This window comes from Giraffa tippelskirchi, chromosome 3 (assembly GCF_054371585.1).
Source record: "Giraffa tippelskirchi isolate mGirTip1 chromosome 3, T2T-mGirTip1v1.2.pri, whole genome shotgun sequence".
Taxonomy (NCBI): Eukaryota; Metazoa; Chordata; class Mammalia; order Artiodactyla; family Giraffidae; genus Giraffa; species Giraffa tippelskirchi.
The window spans coordinates 88,725,609-88,750,125 of NC_137277.1; the positions used below are offsets into that span (position 1 = coordinate 88,725,609).

The 24,517-nt window shown below is 40.0% G+C and overlaps 2 protein-coding genes across 10 annotated transcripts in view; one reads left to right on the forward strand and one right to left on the reverse strand.

Moving 5' to 3' along the window:
* The window catches only part of CFAP210 (cilia and flagella associated protein 210), an 88,361-nt gene that overhangs the window by 21,090 nt on the left and 42,754 nt on the right, over positions 1-24,517 (forward strand). The window contains exons 3-4 of one of the 4 annotated variants that reach the window (XM_081577919.1): positions 17,914-18,082; positions 18,317-18,378. The exons of 1 other annotated variant lie outside the window; for it this stretch is intronic. In XM_081577919.1, the coding sequence (XP_081434045.1) occupies positions 18,336-18,378 (43 nt within the window). In that variant the 5' untranslated portion in view covers positions 17,914-18,082; positions 18,317-18,335. The remainder of the gene's footprint in view (positions 1-17,913; positions 18,083-18,316; positions 18,379-24,517) is intronic. 2 more of the 4 variants (XM_081577922.1, XM_081577920.1) reach the window with 2 other exon arrangements.
* On the reverse strand, positions 2,021-19,363 carry KLHL23 (kelch like family member 23). Of its 6 annotated transcripts, none has more exons than XM_081577916.1 (4): positions 19,272-19,363; positions 16,903-18,117; positions 13,013-13,165; positions 2,021-3,198 (listed from the first exon to the last, which is right to left on the reverse strand). In XM_081577916.1, the coding sequence occupies exons 2-4, from the start codon at positions 18,113-18,115 to the stop codon at positions 2,888-2,890; spliced, it is 1,677 nt and encodes a 558-aa protein (XP_081434042.1). In that variant the 5' UTR covers positions 18,116-18,117; positions 19,272-19,363; the 3' UTR covers positions 2,021-2,887. The 6 variants fall into 6 exon arrangements, 3 of the variants coding, with proteins under 3 accessions (XP_081434042.1, XP_081434041.1, XP_081434040.1); XM_081577915.1 differs by having other exon boundaries at positions 19,044-19,363; XR_014079022.1 differs by lacking the exon at positions 2,021-3,198 and adding an exon at positions 8,397-8,769 and having other exon boundaries at positions 10,941-13,165; positions 19,044-19,363.

Here is a 24,517-nt window from a genome sequence, read left to right on the forward strand (position 1 = left end):
TGATTAAGCTCCCAGATCTAACTACAAACTTACAGGAGACATGGAGGACAGAGGAACATGCTAAACAACACAATAGGAACACAATCAGTACAATCTCAACTCTGGAAAAACAGAATAAATGATTTAGCTTCTTCAACAAATAAATTGCAAGGAGTTAAAGAAAGAAGAGCTGGATGGGGAACTTACAGATTAAGAGACCTTAAAAAATTTTTCATGCATGTGAAAATAAAGGTTAATATGCCCTTAAGCAAGTATCCTAGATCTTGATCCTATTTCACTTGCAGTTTAAAAATAAGATTCGTGAGAAACAGCAACTTTCAAAATTTTGATATTTAGAGTCTTCTTAATTCATACTTAAAATCATCTCCACAACTTTAATTATTTTGTAAAATAGTGTTTGCCCCCCCAAAGCAGTGGCTTACATTTAATTACAATAAAATATTTCTCAGTCACACAACAGCAATTTGGAACTTGGAACAATTCCAACTGAAATGTTTATCTTTCTTAATCCCTTCTTGGTACATATATCAAGAGCAAAAAAACAAAAGAAATTTTGCAGAAAACAGGAGCTGGAAATAAAACATCTCAGATCACAAACTATTTTTCAAGATTCTTCATGCACCTCCAGATACTTTTCTATAAAATTGATACCATCATCCTTCAGAAAAAAAGTAAGCAGAATATACAGATGAAATGTTAGACCTAGAGAAGACTAAGAATAAGATGGGATTCATGATCTCAAAATTAGCCAAGAGACATAATATGCACATATAAATGTTAAATTCTTTAAATGTGACAATGGGAGTTGTACTGTGGCTGAAACAGTTAGGAAAGAATTTCCAGTGGCTAGGCTTGAGTCAGGATTTTATAAGATCTGGATAAGCTGAAAAGGAGGTGAAGACAATTCTAACTGTTCTCATCTGTTCATAAAAGAGATCTCTAAAGTACTACTGGATAAAAAAAATTATTGGCTCAGCATTAAATGCAGATATTCTTAAAGGCAATTAAATAGTCTATAATTCAGTTACAGGATGAAATAGTCTATAGTTCAGTTGTTGCATTAATTCAGAAGCTTAATTGTTCTTCAATTCAACTGGCCCCAATTCAAGCAGCTTTACCATATATACAGTGATTTATTTTTATTGAAAATACAGAGTAGTATTAAAGAAAAGTATTTAAATAATTTAAAAATCATTCCATATCCCCTATACTAACACAGTGAATTTCAGTTCTGCATATTACTTTCCACATGCATGAAGATTTTATAGTCATAATGATAGTGTGCATATCATTTTATATTGTGCTTACTTTACTTATCATGTCACAGACATGTCCACGTTTCTACACAGTATTCCGAACAATTATTTTAATGGCAGTATAAGATTTCACTCTTTTTATTAACCTACTTTCTTCTTTGACATTCAGATTATTTCCAATTTTTTTGTTATTGAAAATAATGCAGACATAAGCAACCTCATGCATTTATCTTTCTGTTTGTTATGCTTTAGGTTACAATATCAAGGAGTCAAATTTATGAGGAAAAGATATGGTCATTATTATGGCCCTTTCTATGTAGTACCATATTTATTCCCAAAGGGTTATATCTATTTAAAATGCCTTTTGAAATGAATGCATTAAACAGGTTCCTTCTAAAATTTAAAAATATGTCAGAAGAATTAGGTAGTTTTACACTTACATATTTAAGGTCAAAAATAATTATTGCCTCTTAGAAAATGACGAGTGTGGGTAGATGATCTAACAGATTTTACTAAGTTTAGATGCTTCCAAACTTTTCTCAAGTTATGGCACACTTGGAAAGTGATATGGTAGGTACGATGGAGGAAATGGACAAAGATGTTTCTAGCCCAGAAGCTGCAGCCACCCAGACCACCTTAGGCAACTTCAAGAGATGTGGGATCCATGTCTAGGCACCTCTGTCACCCAAGGTACCAGTGTACATGGGAAGGGAAGCTCTAACTGACAGTGGGTTAAGTGACTCAATCCAATTCACAAAATCTAGTTAGTGGAAAATGAATTCAAATTTATTTTCATCAATATATTTCCTACTATATTACAATGTTCTACATGCTTTCCAGCTCAAAGTTCAATTTCATATGCAGACACATATCTATACTTATGAACAAAGAGGATTTTCTAACATGCTTAAAGATACCTAAACTAGCAATTTACATCAAAGCTGAAAATTAAAAATAGTTCTTAGGATCAGCAAATATTCAACTACTATCTCTGCAGTTTTTCAGATTTTCCATTCTTTCAGTTTGTAAACTCTGTGAACAGTAATAATCTTCTACACGGTATCTTATATATCTCTGTTGTCAGTAAATAATCATAACAATAATAAATAATACACACTACGAAGGAAAAACACTAAACTTAAGTCCATTCTAAATAACTCTAAAGGTGAAAAAAAAGCTTAAGTGTTGATTTTGTAGAGGTAGAGAATATTCCCTCCTTATATTTCAAATTCCTTGCTAGCTAAGTGGAAACAATGTACACTATTACATTACAGGGTCATAAGAGACATCTCATTCCACAGAATGATTTTGACCTACACCCAGTGTTGCTGCTACCAGGAGAAAAAATTCACTACAAAGGCATTTCACCTTTTACCAAGTGTCCAGCATTCCAAATCACCTTTGATGAGCAAAGATTATAGGTGTTGACTCCACTGATTTATTCAACTGTAAATATACAAAAGATTTTTCTTGACCATTAATCACTGAGTTGAGGTGTAGAGTATGGGTTAGGAATAAGAATTTACCTATTATGTGCCAGGCCACAATAACAAGTAAGAGACTCCAAACCCTACCTTCTTTTTTTACTACACCATGAAACAGTGATTACTTGGTCATTTCTTTGGACTTGATCAGACATTATACACACAAACACACCCATGGGACCTCATGGCACTTGGAAGATTACCCACAATTTCCCACTTATTAAGATCTGGATCGTATTTCTCAATGCTCTGAAGATATGTCCCCTTTGAGTAGGAATAGCCCCCAGTGACATAAATGCATCCATTCATGATGACGGCACCACACTCCATCCTCCTTTCCATCATGGGAGCGATCTCTCTCCATTCATTCTGTTCAGGGTCATAGCATTCTGTGATTGTAGTTTGTCCACCAACTAGATAGAGCTTATTTTCAAATGGAACTGAACACAATCCATATTCTATTAAAAAGAAAAAAAAGCACATTTTTATTAGGGTAAACAAACAGAAGAGATACCTTAGGGCAGTGATGTAATAATGCTTTACAATTTGGCATACAAAAATAGAGTAGTTGTGACATTTTGATTCCAGCACAGACTACTGCAACATGGACCCTTAAAATCCACTCCTAATCATGAGGTTCAAATGACTAGTTCCTGCCACTGTCTTTCAGATTATCCTTAAGCTGGCTTCTCAGGGTGCTGCGAAGAACTCATTCTCAGACCACTACCCTTCTGGGAACTTCCCAGCACGACAGGCACCTTTTCTCTACGCCTGTGTGTAAAAGGTGTAGCAGCAGAGTCCCTCTGCCATGAACATGTCCTAGGTAACTGGTATAGGATCCTTCGGGTCTTAGCAGCTAGCCCTGAACTGGTATGTGCTGCCACAGATGCTTGCCTCTCTCATACTGCTGGTTAAGTTAAGGACACAAGAAGTTAGAGAAACACAAGCCAGTTTACTGGGGGAACTACAGTCTGTGATCTTTAGAAGCTGTGGAAGGTGCTCAAAGGCAGAGGGGGCTGCTGTGTGAGGTCTGTGTCCCGGAGCTGGCAGTCCACCTCTTGGGGCTCAGCCTTCCAGGCTGTTTTAATTTCTTCCATTTTATCTCCCCCTCCATATCCAAACCTGCTGGCTGTTCAAGGCACTGGGACCTCTAGCAACTTCACTTCCTCTCCCTTCTTCCCAGGGCTGTGACTAGGATGAGGCAAGTGATGTGCCTAGAGCATAAAACATGACGAGGTGTTTCCTCTCCAAGTGACTCCTTCAGTTTTCTTCCTCAGGTGTCTCACTTGCCTGACGCTAGTCCCAGCCCTGTTTCTTCTAACATCCCAGGTCTTAGTGCTCACATCACTCCCAGCCTGTGAGTTCATCTATGGAATATCAACCACAGACCTGAAGGAAGAGCAGAGTTGTCAGTGGGATGAATATTATGGCAAACAAATGAAGAGTTAGCTTTCCATTGCTGAGCTGTTCCTTCTGTCTGGAAGTCTTTTCTTTTCCCAGGTCTTTGCATAGCTGCCTGCTTCTCGTCATTCAGTTCTCATCTTACTGTCATCTCCTCACAGGGCCTTCTCCTATCATCCAACCTGCAGGAACCAGTCAGCTGTCTCTGCCTCATCGCCCTACTTTAACTCTCTCTGTAGCGCGTCTCACGATCTGATGTGGTTCCTGTTTACAGTCTCTCTCTTCCTTCCAGCAGTGCAGGAACTGTGTCCTGCCCAATGCTCCATCCTATTTGGAGGATGGCAAATGTCTGGCACCTTGTAAGGACTCAGTAAACGCTTGTTGGATCAATGAATAAATTGTACCTTGTACCCTCTGTGCCCAAATACACACTCCCAATACTTCATAAGGCCTTCTTTAGAAAGAAAGAATGCACAGTCATTCTTTGATTTCCCCTGTAAGTAGGGAAGACAGGTTCTTATCAGTAAAGCTGTTGCTATTTAGGCTTCAAAGCATAAGGAAAAGTCTGAGAAGATTGGTATTTCTGCTTTGAGTCCACATACTGATGTTCTCCAGTTTCTGACATCCAAGAATTCTCCCACCTCTGAAAACCCATTTATTCCTTTTCAGTTAAATAAATGTAGAATTTTTATAGGATTTCATTGTTTTTTGAGTACTTGTGACATATTATTTATATACATTATGAGTCATTCTGTTAAATGGTTACTGTGAAAATTAATGATGATACAAAAATTTTATCAGTTGGTATAATGATTCAACAGTGAGCTTAGTAGGCTATTTTTAAATTATTCAAATCTTACCAAAAAAATCATTTTATGACTCATGTTAAAGAAGAATCTCAGTCTTTCCATAGCAACAAAAATGTCCAAAATAAAGTGACTCCTGGGCTCTCTATTCTTATTCATTGATGTATGTATCTGTTTTTGTGCCAATACTGTACTCTTTTGATTAATGCAGTTTTGTGGTATAGACTGAAGTCACTGATTCCTCCAACTCTGTTCTTTTTCAAGAGTGTTTTGGCTATTCAGGGTCTTCTGTCTTTCCATGCAAATTTTAAAATTATTTGTTCTAGTTCTATGAAAAATACCCTTGGTGTTTTGGTAGGGATTGCACTGAATCTGTAGATTGCCTCAGGCTAATGTGGTCATTTTAACAATATTAATTCTTCCAATCCATGAACACAGTATATCTTTCCATCTGTTTGCATCATCTTCAATTGCTTTCATCAGTGCTTTAGTTTTCTTAGCACAGGTCTTTACCTCCTTAGGCAGGTTTATTCCCAGCTATTTTATTTTTTGATGCAATGGTAAATGAGATTGTTTATTTAATTTCTCTTTCATTGTTAGTGTATAGAAATGCAATAGATTTCTGTATGTTAATCCTGTATCCTGACAATCAATTATTCTACAACAAAAGAGGCAAGAATATACAGTGGAGAAAAAAAAGTCTCTTCAGTAAGTGGTGTGCTGGGAAAACTGGACAGCTACATGGAAAAGAATGAAATCAGAACATTGCCTCACACCATATACAAAAATAAACTCAAAATACATTAAAGACTTAAATGTAAGGCTATTTACTATAAAACTCTTAAAACATAAGCAGAACACTCCTTAACATAAATTGCATGAAGATCTTTTTCAATCCACCACTTAGAGTTCAGTTCAGTCACTCAATCATGACCGACTCTTTGCAAACACTTAAGAGTAATGAAAATAAAAACAAAAATAAACAAATGGGACCTAATTAAACTTAAAAGCTTTTGTACAGCAAAGGAAGCACAAACAAAATGAAAAGACAACACTCAGAATGAGAGAAAGTATATGCAAAGGAAGCAACTGACAAAAGATTAATCTCCAAAATACACAAAGAGCTCATGTGACTCAATATCAAACGAACAAACAACCCAATCAAAAAATGGGCAGAAGATCTAAACAGACATTTCTCCAAAGAAGACATATGGCTACAAAGCATATGAAAAGATGTTCATTATCACCAATTATTAGAGAAATACAAATCAAAACCATAATGCATATTATCTCACACTGGTCAGAATAGCTATCATCAAAAAAATCTACAAACAATAAATGGTGACGAAGACGTGGAAAAAATAGAACCTTCCTATATTGTTGGTGGGAATGCAAATTGGTATAGCCACTAGGGAGAACAGTATGGAGAGTCCTTAAAAAACTAATCATAGAACTACCATATCTTCCAGGAATCCCATTCCTAAGCATACATCTGAGAAAACCATGATTTGAAAAGATACATCTACCCCAATGTTCATTGTAGCACTATTTATAATAGCCAAGACATAGAAGCAACTTAATGTCTATCGAGACATGAATGGATAAAGATGTGATATATTTATACAGTAGAATATTACTCAGCCATAAAAAGGAATAAAATAATGCAACATAGATAGATACAGAGATAATCATATTAAGTGAAGGAAAGTAGACAAAGACAAATACCATGTGATATCACTTACATGTAGAATCTAAAAAAATGATACAAATGAACTTATTTACAAAACAGGAATAGACTCACAGACATAGAAAACACACTATGGTTACCAAAGTGGGTAGTGTGGTGGGGAGATATAGGAGTTTGGGGATTAACATATACATACTACCAAATATAAAACAGGTGAACAATATTGACTTATTGTATAGCACAGGGAACTCTACTCAATACTCTGTAAATGGTCTATATGGGGAAAGAATCTAAAAGAGAGTGGAGATATACATATATATAACTGGTTCACTTTGCTGTATACCTGAAACTAACACAATATTGTAAATCAATTAAACTTCAATAAAAATGAACAAATAAACATTTTTTTAGCAAAAAACACAATGGATGAACAGATAAAAAAGATATGGTGTGTATATACATATATATATATAAAGGAATACTACTCCACAATAAAAAAGAATGAAATTTTGCCATTGGCAACAATGGATGGATTTGGAAAGTATTAGGGCTTCCCAGATGGCACTAATGGTAAAGAACTCTGCCAATGCAGGTAGACATAAGAGATGCAGGTTTGATCCCTGGGTTGGGAAGATCCCCTAGAGGGGGGTATGGCAACTCACACCAGTATTCTTGCCTGGAGAATCCCATGGACAGAGGAGCCTGGTGGGCTATGGTCCATAGGGTCTCAAAGAGTCACACAGGACTGAAGCATCTTAGCACACATGGAGAAGATTATGCTAAGTGAAACAGGGCTGACAGAGAAAGACAAATATTGCATGAATCACTTATATGTGGAATCTAAAATATAAAACAAGCTAGTGAATACAACAAAAAAGAACTAGACTCATAGATCTAGAGAACAAACTAGTGGTTACCAGTAGGGAAAGGGAATGGGGGAGGAGCAAGATAGGGGTAGGAGATTAAGAAAGTACAAACTATTATGTATAAAATAAATAGACTAGAAGGATATATTGTAAAACACAGGGAATATAGCCAATATTTTATAATAACTATAGAGTATAAAAAATTTTTAATTGTAAATCACTATGTTGTACATCTAGAACTTATATTGTACATAAACTACACCTCAGTTTTTAAAAAGTATAAAAATAAAGTGACTCCTGGTATTTTTTCCCCATTACCCAAAAGCAACATAATGTTCTGTTATAGTTGGTGGAAACTTCCTCAGCTGTAACTGACTTTTTTCTTATTGGTCACCCTATGAAGCTACTAAGGCTAAGGTACTGTATGTTGTTTATCGCGCTCCTAGCACTGTACACAGCAATAGGAAGCACTCAGCAAATATCTGTTGGACAAATGAATGAATGAGCAATTTCAAACCCAGTATAAAAATAGCTCAGAGTTTACACACAAATGTTCACTATAAAAACATGGCAGTCCATATTCAGTTTTACAAGAGTGATCATAACAAAGCCATGCAGGCATTCAGAAACAACCATAATATTTGCAGGTATTCAATATCCACTTTTTAAAAAAATGCTTTAAAAATTTTACTTAAGATTTTTTTTCTAACTGAAAAGAACTGTAAAGCTTATCTAATCTAACTTCCTCATTTTGCTGGAAAGTAAGACCCAAGAGCTTAAGCTGCTGCCCAAGATTAGACAAGTAAATAAATGGCAGAGCCAAGAGAGAACATTCTCCCCACTGGACACAGCTCTCCACGGATTTCTGCTTCTCCCAGGTTCTTCACACATTCTTCTTTCTTTCTCAGCTCATCCTTTAACTAATGCTGTTTCCCAAGATTCTGCTCATTTATGTGTTGTTAGTCCCAACTTCCCAAGGCATCTTATTCACCTCCACACCTGGCCATCATCTCTAAGCAAACAATGCCCAGGTCTCTGTATTTACCCACATTCTTCCTCCTGAGCTGCAGAACCACACTTACCACTGCTTTCTAGACAGCTCTTCTAAGTTGTGTTAGTTGTCCAGACATGCCCAGCTCTTTGCAACCTCATGGACTCTAGCCCAGCAGGCTCCTCTGTCCATGGAATTCTCCAGGCAAGAGTACTGGAGCGGGTTGTCATTCCCTTCTCCAGGGGATCTTCCCAACCCAGGGATTGAACCCTGATCTCCTGAATTGCAGGCAGATTCTTCACTGTCTGAGTAACTAGTTCTTGACATTTCACTCAAAACTGAGCTTGTCATCCCTCCTCTTCTCCCCTCCCATTGGTTGCTACTTCAATGCTGCCAGTCAGTGAGCCAGAGAGTCTTGCCCTTATCTCCAATGTCCAATCACTACCATTCAATCAATAGTGAATCTATACTATTCCTCACACCTGCCTGTTTTCTACACCTACCACTTCAGGCTTTCGGTATTTCTCACCTGGCATATTATAGCTTTAGTAGGCCTCCCTGCCATCTTTCTCCCAGTCTACTCTCAAAGGAACTCTTTTCTTAAAACTAAGACTGACAATGCAGCATTCTCTTGCTCTGAAGACTCTGGTAGTTCTCTATTTTTAAAATTTATGGAGGCCATTCAAAGCCCTCCATGACATGATTTTCAAATAAACTTTGTCATTCAGTCTCTCATTCTTCCCTGTTGCATCTCACTCATACTTCTACTCCCAAGAACTGGAGTAAACCTGGAATTTTCTCATCAGCCTTCCTTCATTGGCTAACTTTCTGCCAGAAAGCCTAAATCATAACAACCTACTCCTGGAAGCCTCCTAAGATTGTCAGATTCCCCTTAATCAGACTGACACTCTCTCTACCCTCAATTTTTCAATAGCAACTACTTGTAAGATTGTCTTGTGTTCCTGTTATGTATGTGTATTTACTACTATATTCTGACTTCCTGTGGCAGTAAAATTAATCATCTTTAATGTCTCATGTAATAACTATCAATAGAATGGTATCTTTCCCAAGGTAAGGTCTCAATAAATGTTATCTTGAATTTGATGGAATTATACTCCCCTCTCTTTCAACTGTACAAAGCAATCACCCTTAAAAGCATTAAGAAGAAAGATAACATTTATATTACCTTATAAAAATAATAATAGTCATTTAGTTGCAGTCTAAGCTACATATCTATAAGGTAGACTCATGACTGGCATTTTACATTCCTCAGAAGGTGCTCCTAAAATGTATAGGAAGCATGCTGTTGTTGTTCAGTTACTAAGTCACGTCTGACTCTTTTGCTACCCCATAGTCCTCCTCTGTCCATGAGATTTCCCAGTCAAGAATACTGGGGTGGGTTGCCATTTCCTTCTCCTGCAGATCTTCCCAACCCAGGGATCGAACTGCATCTCCTACATTGGCAGGCAGATTCTCTACCACTGAGCCACCTGGGAATCCCCATAGGAAGCATAAGTTGCTATAATTCAGAGGATGTAGATCCAAATGCTTCCCAGGGCCAAGGAGATAACAGATTAGCGGAATGAAGCAGGCTAGGGGTAATAAAAACAGCAGCCCCCACCCCCAAGGTCTATGATGTGATGAGCATGGAATAGATTGTGGTCAAATGGAAGCCTCATCTGTAGGGAACAGCCACTGCCTGGCCCCAGTGATTGTTGCCAGGAAGGAATATGATCCAAGGTTGACAGATCTTGCAATTTTCCTAAAGGCCAGAAATAATGGTTTTTATTTGAAATCTCCTGAATTTTAAATATTGACAACAAGCCAGTTAAAAAATATGTTGAACACTGTGAGAGCCAAACAGAAGATATACAACATAGGTGATAATATGATATCTTCATTTCTCATTTTATGTTCAACATGAATCAAAATGCTCCATGTGGAATTCTATGTTCCCAGGGATTGATACTGTAATTTAATATTCATTTCTGACTGATTTTTCAATTTGCCATGGCTTTACATCCTTTGGCTTAAGTCTTACTAAGCTACCTGGAGTGGCTCTCCATCAGTCAACAAGCCATATCCAGTTTAAGTGTGTTATGGAAGATTTATTTTTAAAGGAATCCCTTTATGAAATATAAATTAAGCTTCTCATGTAGACAACTGCCCTCTGATTTGTTGATCTGACTTTTTATATGTTGGATCTTCTTTGTAAAGGTAAGTCAGAATAATATCTAACTTATAAGGTTAACATGAGGATCAAATGAAGTAACAGTGTAGTTGTTCAGAGCATGGGCTCCCAGCCAGGCTGCCTGGATCTGAAACTCACAACAGCCTAGCTAGCTGACCATGGGCAACCTATTCACTGTCTGTGTGCCTCAGTGACCTATAAATCAGTAGTAGTATCTAGTTCACAGGATTGCTGTGGCTCAGATGGTAAAGAATCTGCCTGCAATGCAGGAGACCTGGGTTTGAGCCCTGGGTTGGGAAGATCCCCTGGAGAGGGCATGGCAACCCACTCCAGTATTCTTGCCTGGAGAATCCCATGGACAGAGGAGCTTGATGGGGTACAGTCCATGGGTTTGCAAAGAGTCAGACATGACTCAGTGATTAACACTTTCACTGGATTAATACATGTGAAAGTACTGGAAAAGTTAGTGCCTGGCACATACTTGGGCTACCCTGGTGGCTCAGAGGGTAAAGCATCTAATCTTAGCTATTACAGGCATACCTTGAAGAAACTGAAGTTCGGTCAGAACATAGTAATAAAGTGAGCATCACAATAAAGGGTCCACACAAATTTTTTGGTTTCCCAGGGCATAAAAAGTTATGGTTACACTATACTGTAGTCTATTAAGTGTGCAATAGCATAATGTTTTATGTCTAGAAAAACGATAAATGTATGTTAATTTTTAAGTATTTTATTGCTAAAAATGCCAATTCAATTAGAATAGAATATCAAAGACTGCTGATCAAAGATCACCATAACAAATATAATAATTAATAAAAAGTTTGAAAACATTCTTTGGCAAGAATTACCAAAATGTGACAGGACACAGTGAGCAAAGGCTGTTGGAAAAATGGCACTGACAGAATTTTCAAGGCAGGGTTGCCACAAACTTTCAATGTGTACAAAATGCAATATCTACAAAGCACAAAAAAACAAGGCATGCCTGTATTCATTATGACTGTTATTGTTATTCTCTACTATAATTTCATTAGTTATAACAGGAAGTTGTGGGGATTCTAGGATAATATATCTGAACTACTAGGAGATGGATGACTACCTCCATGATGTCTTCAAGAGCCAGGACAGCGTATGGCTGAAGTCTCTTTGTTGTGAAAGTCCTATTGTACATGGAGACACAGCACCAGATTCAGGTGTGCTCGCCCTGAACTGGGAGATGACACATATGATGCACGGTGGAATTAGCTGCATTGGTTAAAAGTAGGAGAGCTTGCTCCCTTCCAGAGAGGCAGACTACTTACTGGTTATGCCACAGGTTAATGCACTCAAACTTCCTCACTTTGAATCCTGACCCACCACTTCCAAACTGTGACCTTGGCAAAGCTACTTATCCTTTCTAAGCCTCCATTTTCAAATATGTAAAACAGAGGTAAACAATACCAACTCACAGGGTTGTAGTTAGAATTTAAGGTAATATTTCATGCCAAGTGCTTAGGCAGTACTTGACCACCTACGGAAAGTGCTCAAGAAGGTTAGCTATTACTATTATTCTCAGATGGTTCAAGCTTGTGAACTTTGATTATGCTCTCCAGTGACTGACATAGCAGCCTGATGCCATATGGAAAATGATTCAAAGTAGTATAGTGATATGGTGACACGAAACTTTCCTAATGAAAAAAATCTTAACCAGATGGCATAACTGTAACAAGTTTATGCTTTCCCCCTGAGCCTTACCCAAAGAGACAAGCCAAAGAACAAAGGACACCACAGAAGGCAGGCCATTCTTTGTGGGCAGACAAGATCCTGTGATGACTATTAAGGCCAACAAGAGCTCTGCACATCACAGGAGTAAGTGCTTCATACCTAGTGAAACCCAGAAAGAACATGCTTCTTAAAAAAAAAAAATCTCCTAAAAGGAATTAACAGAATCCCTCCCAACTATTTGACAGACTAGTGTTTTTACCTGTCCATAAAAATCTGTTTTCTGTAACACATGTAGTAAATGAAAAAGGCATACAACTAAGGAATAGGAAACAGAAGAAAAGAATCTTTGTAAAAAAAAAATTTAAAGAGAACTAATACTTTTAACCACACAGCCTTAAAATATTTGTCATGTAAAGACATCAGGGAAAGTATCTGTAGATGTCCTTGAATTGGACTAAGTTAATTGTGGTTGTTGTTAGATGAACATGTGACCTTTTGGGGCCTTTTAATTACACCCAAGTGTAGTCTACTATAAATTTAGCACTGTCTACTTCCAGCATATTCTTAGCCATCTTTTATGCTGATAAGCGGCATCACAACATGTACTATTTGAGACAGTAATTTGTTACCTGGATGTGGACTGGAGGTGATGAGGCTCCATTCATTGATATCTGAATTGTAGCTCTGGACCTTGTCATAGGTGCAGCTGCCTCTGTATCCGCAGTGGCCGCCAATGACGTAGATAACTTCATGTAAGACACAAGCAGTAGCATTTCCTACGCCTGTGTGTTAAATTAAAATCACATCTTCAGATTGGTCTTTTGGCTTTGCAATGAATATTGGACTAAGTTTATTATTGCTTTTGTTAATATGGACGTTAGATACAAGGCATTGTCCTAGGAGTTCTGAAGGATAGAAAAAAAATTTTTTAAAGGCTCCCTCAGTTTTTTTTTTTTAAAGGGGAGGGTGAGACATTAATATAAATAATTAGAATGCAGGGTAGAGAACTCCTGTGAGTGTTCAGAGCAAGGAGACATTGCTTTGTCTAGGGGAATCACGGCAGAATTTGACCCGGGCCTTGGTAGGTAGCTTTTGGCAGGTAGAGGTAAGAGAAAGCCATCCAAAGCGGAGGGAAAGGGGAACACAAAGACTCATTGGACAATGTCATGTAGCCCAGATTGATTCCCAGCACTTGAGCAGACAGGTGGCACTCCTGGGGCTGTCGTGTGGGAATTAAAGCTGACGTGGTAAATTGAAGCCACACGGCAAAAGATCCTCATGCCTGACTAAGAAACATGGAATTAATTCAGCAGGACATTTTAAACAGAGGAAGGGAAGGACTACAGAAATAGAAGGGCAAGAGTCAGAAAGAGAGAGGTATTGGCCCAGGTGCAAAATACCGAGGGTCTGACTTAGACTGGGCCTTGAGTATGGGGGAAGGATACCGAGGTAAGAGACACAGAAAAACAGATGGGCCTCAAAGACTGACTGCGTCTAAGACAAGACTCATTCTGAGGTCCTGAGCGCAGAAAACTGGGAAACACCGATGCCACAGAAAAATAAAGAGGAAATGGATTCATCAGAGGAAGAAGACATGAGGAAGAAAAAAGTGAAAAGAAAGTGCTCAGTCATGTCCGACTCTTTGCGACCCCATAGACTGCAGCCTACCAGGCTCCTCCATCCATGGGATTTTCCAGGCAAGAGTACTGGAGTGGGTTGCCATTTCCTTCTCCAAGGAAGAAAGATGAAGAGGCTCAGTCTAGCTGAAAACGTCAGCTTAGTCTTTTAAGCAGCATTTTACTTAGCCCATTCTGTGCAAGGTGCAGTTCAATCTCCCTGTGCATTTCTACTCCAAAACAAAAGTGAGTTTGTAAGCAGTGCATTTATGATGAAAGAGAAAAAAGTTAAGGATTTTCTAAACAGCCAAGTATTTGTTTTTAATGTATCCTTTTGGCTGTACCGAGTCCCACATGTGATCTTAGTTCCCCCACCAGGTACTGAACCCGCCTCCCGTGCACTGGAAGCTTGGAGTCTTAATCACTGGACTGCCAGGAAGTCCTAAACAGTCAAGTATTTATTTCTTCTCTGTATATCCCTAAACCAAAAAAGGAAATTAATTTGAAATTTGACTCTGCCCAATTTCCGTGCTCATTACCAGGGAAAGCTGCTAGTTCACTTCATGACTACAAAATAAAACAAATTGGGGAACATAGTGTTATTCTTTCTAGACACAAATGGGAAACTTAAAGTTCAGCATGAGTCCACCCATCAGAACCAGCACTTGCGAAAAGTGCACATAACTGACAAAAGTGTTACCCTTCCCTGGAATGGTCAGATATAATCAAGAATCAAAATTTAAGTTAAAAAATACAAAACTCTGGAATTTCAGACCCAGCTAGGAGGTAGAAGAGGACTTTAGTATAAGAGGGTCTTCCATTCCACTCAAGGCTAAGGTGAGAACACTTGCAGCTTTCTTTACAGTGTAGACACCCTTGCTGCATTTTTCTTTCCAGAAACATTGTTTCAAATACGATTTAACAACATTTCATAAAGTAATACATTTCAACCCTCAAAGAAATATACTCTAAACTACAAAACCACTGAAACTGTGATCTTATCATTAAGAAGCAGTGGCAGAAATATAGCCAGGTTTACAACAGCTGCTAAAATATTTGAACTTTGTTTCTTTCATAGGAAAGGAGTTAGGATATTTAGAGCCACTCTAGGGAGGGGTAAGCAGTCTTTTAATTTCATGGCTGCAATCACCATCAGCAGTGATTTTGGAGCCCCAAAAAATAAAGTCTGACACTGTTTCCACTGTTTCCCCATCTATTTCCCATGAAGTTGGTGATGGACAGGGAGGCCTGGTGTGCTGCGATTCATGGGGTCACAAAGAGTAGGACACGACTGAGTGACTGAACTGAACTGAACTAGGGAGGGGAATTCAGTAAATGGGGGAGTCAAGCTCAGGCAGAGTGAAAACCAGACCAGCAACAGCACTGAGCTTGAAGCCACTTCTCCCGTCCTGCCAACTACTGTGGAAACTTTGGGCATGCAGGAGACAGGTTGTAATTGAATATGAAAGATATTTCTGCCCTATCAAAGCTCACACGTCCTTATCTATAAGGATGGTCATGACCAGGACTCCCCTAGTGGTCCAGTGGTTAAGACTCTGCGTTCCCAGTGCAGGGACACAGGTTCAATCCGTGGTCAGGGAACTAGATCCCAATGCTGCAAGATTCCACCTGCCACAACTAAGACCCAGCACAGCCAAATAAACATTTTAAAGTGTTCATGACCATAATGCCTAACACTTACTGAGTGCTTACTCTATGCCTGTCACTGTTCTAAGTGATTCACATGCATAAATTCAATTAATCCTCTCAAACCCTAAACTATGTAATGTTGTCACCCCCATTGTACAGATGGCAAAACTGGGGCACAGGGAGATTAAAACATTTGCCTAAGCTCACCAGCAAGTAAGTGAGAGGTCAAGATTCAGACCCAGGCAGCTTGGCCCCAGAAGCAGTGTGCCTGGTCACAAGACCATTTTACGTCTCAGGCTTCCTGTTCTCATCCAAGGATCACACCAGGTCAGATTCCCAGACCAGGTCAGATTCCCACACCCTCCCTAGCATTAAAAAAGAAACAGAAAGGCCTGGGAAGAAACATCTGGGATAAAATGACTCAAATTTAGTAACAACTTACCGGGTTTGTGTGCAACTCCCCAGCACCAATGAATATATGTAATGAAATAAATGAGATTACAACTTAACTTTTCTTCCAGTAGGAGGGAACAACAACAAGGCTAATCTAGTACCAAACACAGCAGAAAATACAGTGTCTATCAGACAAATACTGAGATCCAATTGTGTGCATGGCTGTGTGGGCCGCGTGCAGGAAACGGGATCTGCCCCTCTCCTTTACCCTCTAAGATATGACTGGAATCACAAAGAGCAGAGGCTATGTGTCCTCTAGTTTTTGAAAGAATGTAATTTGTTACACCCTACAGGGACCAAACCTTTCAAGGTTTTAATGAAAGACCTTTTAAAAGACAGATCAGACGATGAAAAAAAAAAAGTGAATATTTAAAAGCAAGACTCAAAAAGCTTGGATTTCAAGAGCAAGCAAAAAAAAAAAAAAATTAAACATGAATAAAACTACCCAGCTTTTTCTCTTCATTTAGCCTTTGATTTAAATATAAATTCTTGACTGAAAGCAAGATGTAGATTCAAAACAGGCTCTAGAGTAGGTAGAATGAATTAGACTGTTTTCTTATATAAATAACATTTCTTTTCCAGCCTGGGTAGCATGCAAATAACTCTCAGTCAAATTGAGGACTGCTATGTTATATTTTTACTTAGAACATTCTAGGTAGCATTATTTGATTTGAATAATCCAACTATAGCATCAAGGTAGCATTCCAAAGTGATAAATTTTTTATAACGTTATCTGTGAGAGACCCTTTGTCTAATCTCAAACACCTAAAAAATACAGAATAAACACAGTCTGCACTTACCTTTAATCATGTTTGCAATAGGAATCCACTTCTCTTTCAATGGATCATAAAACTCAGCCTCTTCTGCTGGAGCCCCCTTTCTGTAACCACCTAAAGCATAGACACAGCCACCCAAGGTGACTGCACAGTGGTAATACCTGGCGTTGAGCATTGGCAAACCTTCTGTCCATTCATCACCTTCACTGTTATAGATCCACACTGTATCAAGAGCTTCAATGTTATCAGTTCTGTAACCCCCGGTTACATAAATATTGGGTCCCAAACATGTAACACCATAGCTCTCCCTAGTGTAATCTGGTATTTCTGCCCCTTGGATCCAAACATTTGTCAGAGGATCCCATATGTGTACCTCTGATAAAGGGTGCCAGTAATAGCCTCCAATGATATACATTGTGGCTGTGGATCGCTGAGAAATCTCTTTATGCATGGGATTCAAAGCATTGTATATTAGAGATCGAATTTTATTTTCAGTTAATAGGCAGCTTCTTTGAAGGCCTAAAGCTGTTTTTAAATACACTGGATCTATATCTATGTTGATATAGCTTAATAGATTATATAGGCATTCAATTCGATTTTCTACATCATGAGCAGTCCACTTAATAACTGGCTCTATGACGGCTTCTTCTTTCCAAACACTGAGATTCTTTCTGGACAAAATAAAGAGAAACTTTTCAAGGCTGATTTCCAGAAATTCTTCTTGTTGCCATACTTCCTTAAACCTTGAGCACAGAATTCTTCGAGATTCCTTCTCTAGTTCCGGACACACATGAAATTCTGCAAAGGAGTGCATTCCAATACAATTATCAATATCCAAGTGCCTTACCAAAAACTGCTCACATGCTTTCTTCACTGAAAGGAACTGTAGCAGATCGGCTGCTTCAAGCAGGCTTTGAACATTTCTTTTAGTTATCTCAATTTGGGAAGTGTACGCATAATTTACAAGCCCTTCCAAGATATCATGGTGGATGCCAGAGATCTTTATTTTATTTTTAAATTTTTCTTTCATGTCAGCGGTGAACATTGCCTTAAAATAATTGCTGCAAGCAGCTAAAACAGCTCGGTGACAACGGAAGATTATGCCTGAAGGACACTGAAGCGTAATATCAGTAAATAATCCATCCAAGTAAAATGTTCTGAATGCATCCAGAAAATCCACTGGATGCGTGGTATCCTTGAAAAGGTAAATATAATCCTCTTGTCCTTTTAGAGCCATGGCTGCAATAAACATGAAACAAACGTGTTTTCAATTTTGCATATTATCCCAGATAATCAGTGCCCAATATTCCTGTCATTACAATGACTGATTAGCATCGAATATACAAAACTAGATAGCCTAAGTTTAGCAGTCTAAGTCACAAATTCAAAACATGGATAGACTATTTCATAATTTATATGATGGTCAATTTAATTTCAGGGTGAGCTCATAGTCTGATATGAGGCCCCCGGATTGTTCAGTGGTCCTCTCAAGAAGAGATGGTGAGTTGCTACCCCATTCACCCAATCTCTTCAATCTGCCCGAGCTAGCGGTCCTAGAGATCTCACATTTGACAATCCAAGCGTCCAAGAGGTCACCTCACTCGAGGCTGAACCTTGGCCGTCTCGGCTCGGCCTCAATTCAACCTTTTTCCCGAGCTCCGTCTTCCTTTCAAGTAGCATCGAGATGCCAGGAAAGGGATGATAAAAATATAACTGATTAGAAGAAGTCTCGGAAAAGGGAAACCCTGGTGCCTTTCTGCTCAAGGAAGGACAGAAAGCAAAGCGGCCGGACGGCGGCCCCTCTATCCCCGCGCCACCTCCGCGGACTGCCGCAGGGGTTTCCGCGCGCCGCGCGCCTGGGCCCGGAGCCGGCGTTCCCTCTCAGGGACCGCCCGCCCGGGGGCCGGCAAGGGGACTCGCTTCGAGGGCGCCGCGTGCCGTCCACTGGGCCGGGTGCCGCGTCCCTCTGTCCCGGGACGCGGCACAGGTGTGGGGAGGGCGTCGCGGACGGCCCCGCGCTCGGCCCGGCCCGCCGCCCGCGCGGCCATTGTCTCCGCGCCTCTGCCGCAGGCGGGCTTGGAAGGCGGCGTGGCCTCGCTCCCCGCGTCCGGCCCCGCTCGCTCCCCGCCGGCTGGCCTCGGGCGGCGGGTCCGTTCCGCACCTACCTCCGGCAGTGGCTCCGGGACGCGGTGCGGACCTGCGGGCTAGCGGCGAGCGGGGGCGGGGGCGCCTCCGGACCCTCTGACCATCTTTGGAAGAGGCGCGGCGGAGGCTGCCTGCTAGTGCAGCTCCAGCCCACAAGCGGCTCCTATTTTGGTGCCCCGGCTGCTCCCCGCCTCCAACCGAACAGCCCCCCACGCGGCTGGGGCGCGGGGCCACTCGCGGGAACTCACGTGTGGCGGGGCCGCGCTGCGGGCAGGGGCGGCGGGCGCGCGGCTGCACTCCTACCGGAGGCTCCCCCTGCAGCAGGTGGGAAGGCTTCTCCGAGGAGACCGCCCGGGCCACTAGCTTTTTCCTTTCCTTAGACCTGTCTCCCTAGCCCCACCCCCCAACACAGACACTCCCGAGAGTTTTCTCTCTAGACAAACTCTCTAAGCCCTGAATTAGAACCAGATATAGGGATTGGGGAACTTTCTCCCTCCTTCAGTAGCTCTCCCCAGCCCAGGACCTAATTGTGGAGTGGAATTTGGGGTGGATGTTGGAGAGAATGCAACAAAGCTGAAGGTCTGGGGTTCATTTTGAGGTTACCTTCAAAATTCCAGAAGTAGGGGCTACTTTCCCACGAACTCCATCCCACCCTTAGGAGAGTACTCTGGAGCCCTGGGGACTAATTTGTACAGTGTGGGTTAACTTGGAGCTTTGAGAAAAACTCAAATCAGCCAGGGCCAAGGATTCAGGTAACAGTATTTAGAATAGAGTAGCTGGAAGGAGCAGCTTCCAGTCTTTCTTCTGGTGGCAGCCAGTCCAATCACTTAAAGGTGTCTATAATGCTACACCAGAAAGTTCATTTTCTTGTTCCAACAAAACCTAATATCAAATATTTTCATTTATTCATTCATTTGCAAGACTTTATTGAGTGCCTGCTTAGGCATTGGCACTGGTAATGATGTAGTGAAAGATGGTCCATAACTTTCATGGAATTTACAGTGTAGCCCATTGCTTCAAGGCAGATAGTTGGAGAAACAATGGAAACAGTGACAGACCATTTTATTGGGCTCCAAAATCACTGTGGATGGTGACTGCAGCCATGGAATTAAGACAGTTGCTCCTTGGAAGAAAAGCTATAACAAACCTAGACAGCGTGTTAAAAAGCAGAGACATCACTTTGCCAACAAAGGTCCATCTAGTCAAAGCTATGGTTTTTCCAGTAGTCATGTATGGATGTGAGAGTTGGACCATAAAGAAGGTTGAGCGTGGAAGAATTGATGCCTTTGAACTGTGGTGCTGGAGAAGACTCTTGAGAGTCCTTTGGACTTCGAGGAGATCAAATCAGTCCTAGAGTCCCTTGGACTGCAAGGAGATCCAACCAGTCCATCCTAAAGGAGATCAGTCCTGGGTGTTCATTGGAAGATCTGATGTTGAAGCTGAAACTCCAATACTTTGGCCACCTGATGTGAAGAGCTGACTCATTGGAAAAGACCTGATGCTGGGAAAGATTGAGGGCAGGAGGAGAAGGGGACGACAGAGGATGAGATGGTTGGATGGCATCACCGATTCAACGGACATGAGTTTGGGTGGGCTCTTGGAGTTGTTGCTGGACAGGGAGGCCTGGCGTGCTGCAGCTCATGGGGTCAGAAAGAGTCGGACACGACTGAGCGACTGAACTGAACTGAAAGGAAATCAGTCCTGAATATTCACTGGAAGGACTGATGCTGAAGCTGAAGCTCCAACCACCTGATGCAAGCAGCCGACTCATTGGAAAAAGACTTTGATGCTGGGAAAGATTGAAGACAGGAGGAAAAAGGGATGACAGAGGATGAGATGGCTAGATAGCATCACCGACTCAATGGACACGAGCTTGAACAAACTCTGGGAGATGGTTAAGGACAGAGAAGCCTGGCATGCTGGAGTCCGTGGGGTCGCAAAGAATCGGACATGACTTAGCAATTGAACAACAATAACAACAGTGTAGCTAGCTTAAGGGAGGAAGGAGACCAGGATGAAAGAAACACCAGAGGCCCAGTGTGTTTCTCAGAATATGGTCTGAGACATACAGATGGCTAACAAACACATGAAAAGATGCTCAACATCACTCATTATTAGAGAAATGCAAATCAAAACCACAATGAGGTACCATTTCACACCAGTCAGAATGGCTGCTATCCAAAAGTCTACAAGCAATAAATGCTGGAGAGGGTGTGGAGAAAAGGGAACCCTCTTACACTGTTGGTGGGAATGCAAACTAGTACAGCTACTATGGAGAACAGTGTGGAGATTCCTTAAAAAACTGGGAATAGAACTGCCATATGACCCAGCAATCCCACTGCTGGGCATACACACCGAGGAAACCAGAATTGAAAGAGACACGTGTACCCCAATGTTCATCGCAGCACTGTTTACAATAGCCAGGACATGGAAGCAACCTAGATGCCCATCAACAGACGAATGGATAAGGAAGCTGTGGTACATATACACAAAGGAATATTACTCAGCCATTAAAAAAAATACATTTGAATCGGTTCTATTGAGATGGATGAAACTGGAGCCCATTATACAGAGTGAAGTAAGCCAGAAAGAAAAACACCAATACAGTATACTAATGCATATATATGGAATTTGAAAGATGGTAACGATAACCCTATATGCGAGACAGAATAACAGACACAGATGCATAGAACAGTCTTATGGACTCTGAGGGAGAAGGTGAGGGTGGGACGTTCTGGGACAATAGCACTGAAACATGTATATTATCATATGTGAAACAGAACACCATTCCATGTTTGATGCATGAGACAAATGCTCAGGACTGGGGCAATGGGATGACCCAGAGGGATGGGATGGGGAGGGAGGTGGGAGGGGGATCCAGGAAGGGGAACACATGTAAACCCATGGCTGATTCATGTCAATGTATGCCAAAAACTACTACAATATTGTAAAGTAATTAGCCCCCAACTAAAATAAATAAATTTATTTAAAAAAAAAAAAGAATATGGTCTGAGAGACAATATAAAGTCACTCAGTCGTGTCCAACTCTTTGCAACCCCATGAGCTATAGCCTACCAGGCCCCTCTGTCCATGGGATTTTCCAGGCAAGAGTACTGGAGTGGGTTGCCATTTCCTTCTCCAGAGGATCTTCCCAACCCAGTGATCAAACCCGGGTCTCCTGCATTGCAGGCAGATTCTTTACCATCTGAGCCACCAGAGAAGCCAATAATGAAAGGATATTTACACTCCTCTATCACAACCTCAATTTGAAAATTAGTATCTTATTAACATTTCTTCCAAAATTACAAACTTTGTAGTTAATTGTAATTACAGTTTGTCCTTCATAATGAATAGTGATGTCATTGTTGTCATTCAAGGACACAATTGTGATTGATTGAAGATGGAAGTGTGGCTGTTTGCAGCATGATGCTGTTTGTTGTACAGTAAGTATAGGCTCTATCTAACTCAAAGGAGGGCTTCTAGAATCATAATAGCATGTAAACATGTAACAAATGATTCCTGAATAACAGAATTCACTACTATATTGTCATTTGTGTAGTTATTTCAGACAGTTAATACTTTTGCTTTCATTGCCTGATATTCATTGGTTTTGAATTATTGCTTAAATGTATATATCAGCTACATGTCTACTATAACTAAAAGAAAAGACCCAAAAAAGTGCATATCAGTATAGAGAAGACTGTTTCAACCTGGCAAAAGAAGAGCAACCTGCCAACAGAAAGGTATGGGCAGGAGCAGTTCCTCTTTACCACATGATTTATCAGAAAACCACTGCAAATGCTAATAGATATGATGCACTCAGAAATATATAATTAGCGTTCATAAATCAAATAAATTAATGACACTGTTCAAGAAAACAACTGTGGCGTCTGTGAATCCAAGTCTTAGGGAAATAAAGAGCCACCATAAGATGAGACATGAAAGACTCGTGGCAGATACTGAGATTGGCATGGAGTTGGAATCCTTTGGACATCACACTGTACTTTTCAAAAGACACTTAGTGTCTAAAAATAACAATTTTGTTTGTTATTTTTACCTTATTAGTACATCTTTCCACTAAATGTTGCTATGTCATTAAATGTTTGGTATGCTAATTGTGATATCATTATCAATACATATAAATGTGCCAGCATATACAGAAAATTTTTTGTACTTCATTTAAGCTACTGGTTAAGATGAGTAGATGTAAAGTAAAAAAAAAAAAAAAAAAGGTATAATTTATAAGGCCACTGAATACAGCTGTATAAGTTGTGCACTGCACAATTCCAGCTCATTCCACTCAGATTGCTATGTAAACAGTCTCAGGAATTGTATGGTATAAAACCATCACAGGTACATGGGGCTGCCCTGGAGTTGCTATGTCTTGGCAAAGCCTTTTTGGTATGCTTCCTGGACAATAAACATTCTGATGCCTGGGCAACAAGTGCTTTCACAAGTCAGAAGGTTTCCAGTTCCTTGTTTTCAACAAAAGTCAAAGAGCATTTTTGACAAATAACTTGGAAAGAATCCATGAAATGAATAGCACTGCTATAATAAAATTCCTCTCATTCCTGTCTAGTTGTCTGTGTGAACACATTTTCTCAGGGACTATATCTATAGAAATGAAAAACAGGAATATCACTGATCCTAAAGTCTGTCTCATGCCAGCAGGAAGCAATACTTAGCCAAGATACATGGTCTAAATAAAAGGAAAATAGTCCAATTCATCAGACTGAAATAATTTTTGATAAATTTTTGCTTTTGATTTAATTTAAGCATATTTATGTTGTTTGGTTAATTATAATAATCGGTTCAGTTCAGTTCAGTCACTCAGTCATGTCCGACTTAAGCAGCCTAGAAAGTTTTTTACTACTTAAGAATCAAGAACATAAAATAGTTAAAATTCTAATTTAGGTACATTTTTGTTTCAGAGAAGCCTAAAAGGTACTAAGATTTTCAAGTATAAAAATATATAGATGATCCTTTCTTTGAATGTTTCCAATATGCATGAATTTAAGTTACCACCATTTTGTTAAATAACACCAATCCTTCAAACAGGGTTCAAATTTAATTACTCTTGTATATTTTTAATAACTGTAATTGCATAAAATAGAAATTTTGCCCTCTAGCTCTTTAGTCCACAAATCACTGCATAAATAACAGATGAGCATCATGGTCAGTGACCAATCACGTCTTTTCTTTCAGAGTCCATGGTGACTGGTCACTGTGCATCTGTTAGTCAGTTCACACACAGACAACAAAGCTTCTAGTTGTCTTCCCTCCTGTCTGTGATAAATCTGCACAGTATTTTACAAAAATAGATGACTTAAAGAGGGCACTGGACAACAAAAATGAAAATGTAGCAAAGAACTAAAAGTGATATTGCCAAAAGTAGAGCTTGAATTTAGCGTAATGAAGTTGTAGGAAAGAGAGCTGAGCACGGCAATGCTGACAGGGCCACCAGTGTAAAGACTAGATTGCAGCCAGCTGAACT

What these genes read in the sequence shown, in the direction of transcription:
- KLHL23 (XM_081577914.1), bottom strand. Translation starts at nt 18,130, where the DNA reads ATGTTTATTGCAGCCATGGCTCTAAAAGGACAAGAGGATTATATTTAC. An exon ending in TATTGCAAACATGATTAAAG is followed by an intron (nt 13,166 to 16,902) that starts GTAAGTGCAGAC and finishes TTTAACACACAG; the next exon opens with GCGTAGGAAATGCTACTGCT. An exon ending in CACCTCCAGTCCACATCCAG is followed by an intron (nt 3,199 to 13,012) that starts GTAACAAATTAC and finishes TCTTTTTAATAG; the next exon opens with AATATGGATTGTGTTCAGTT.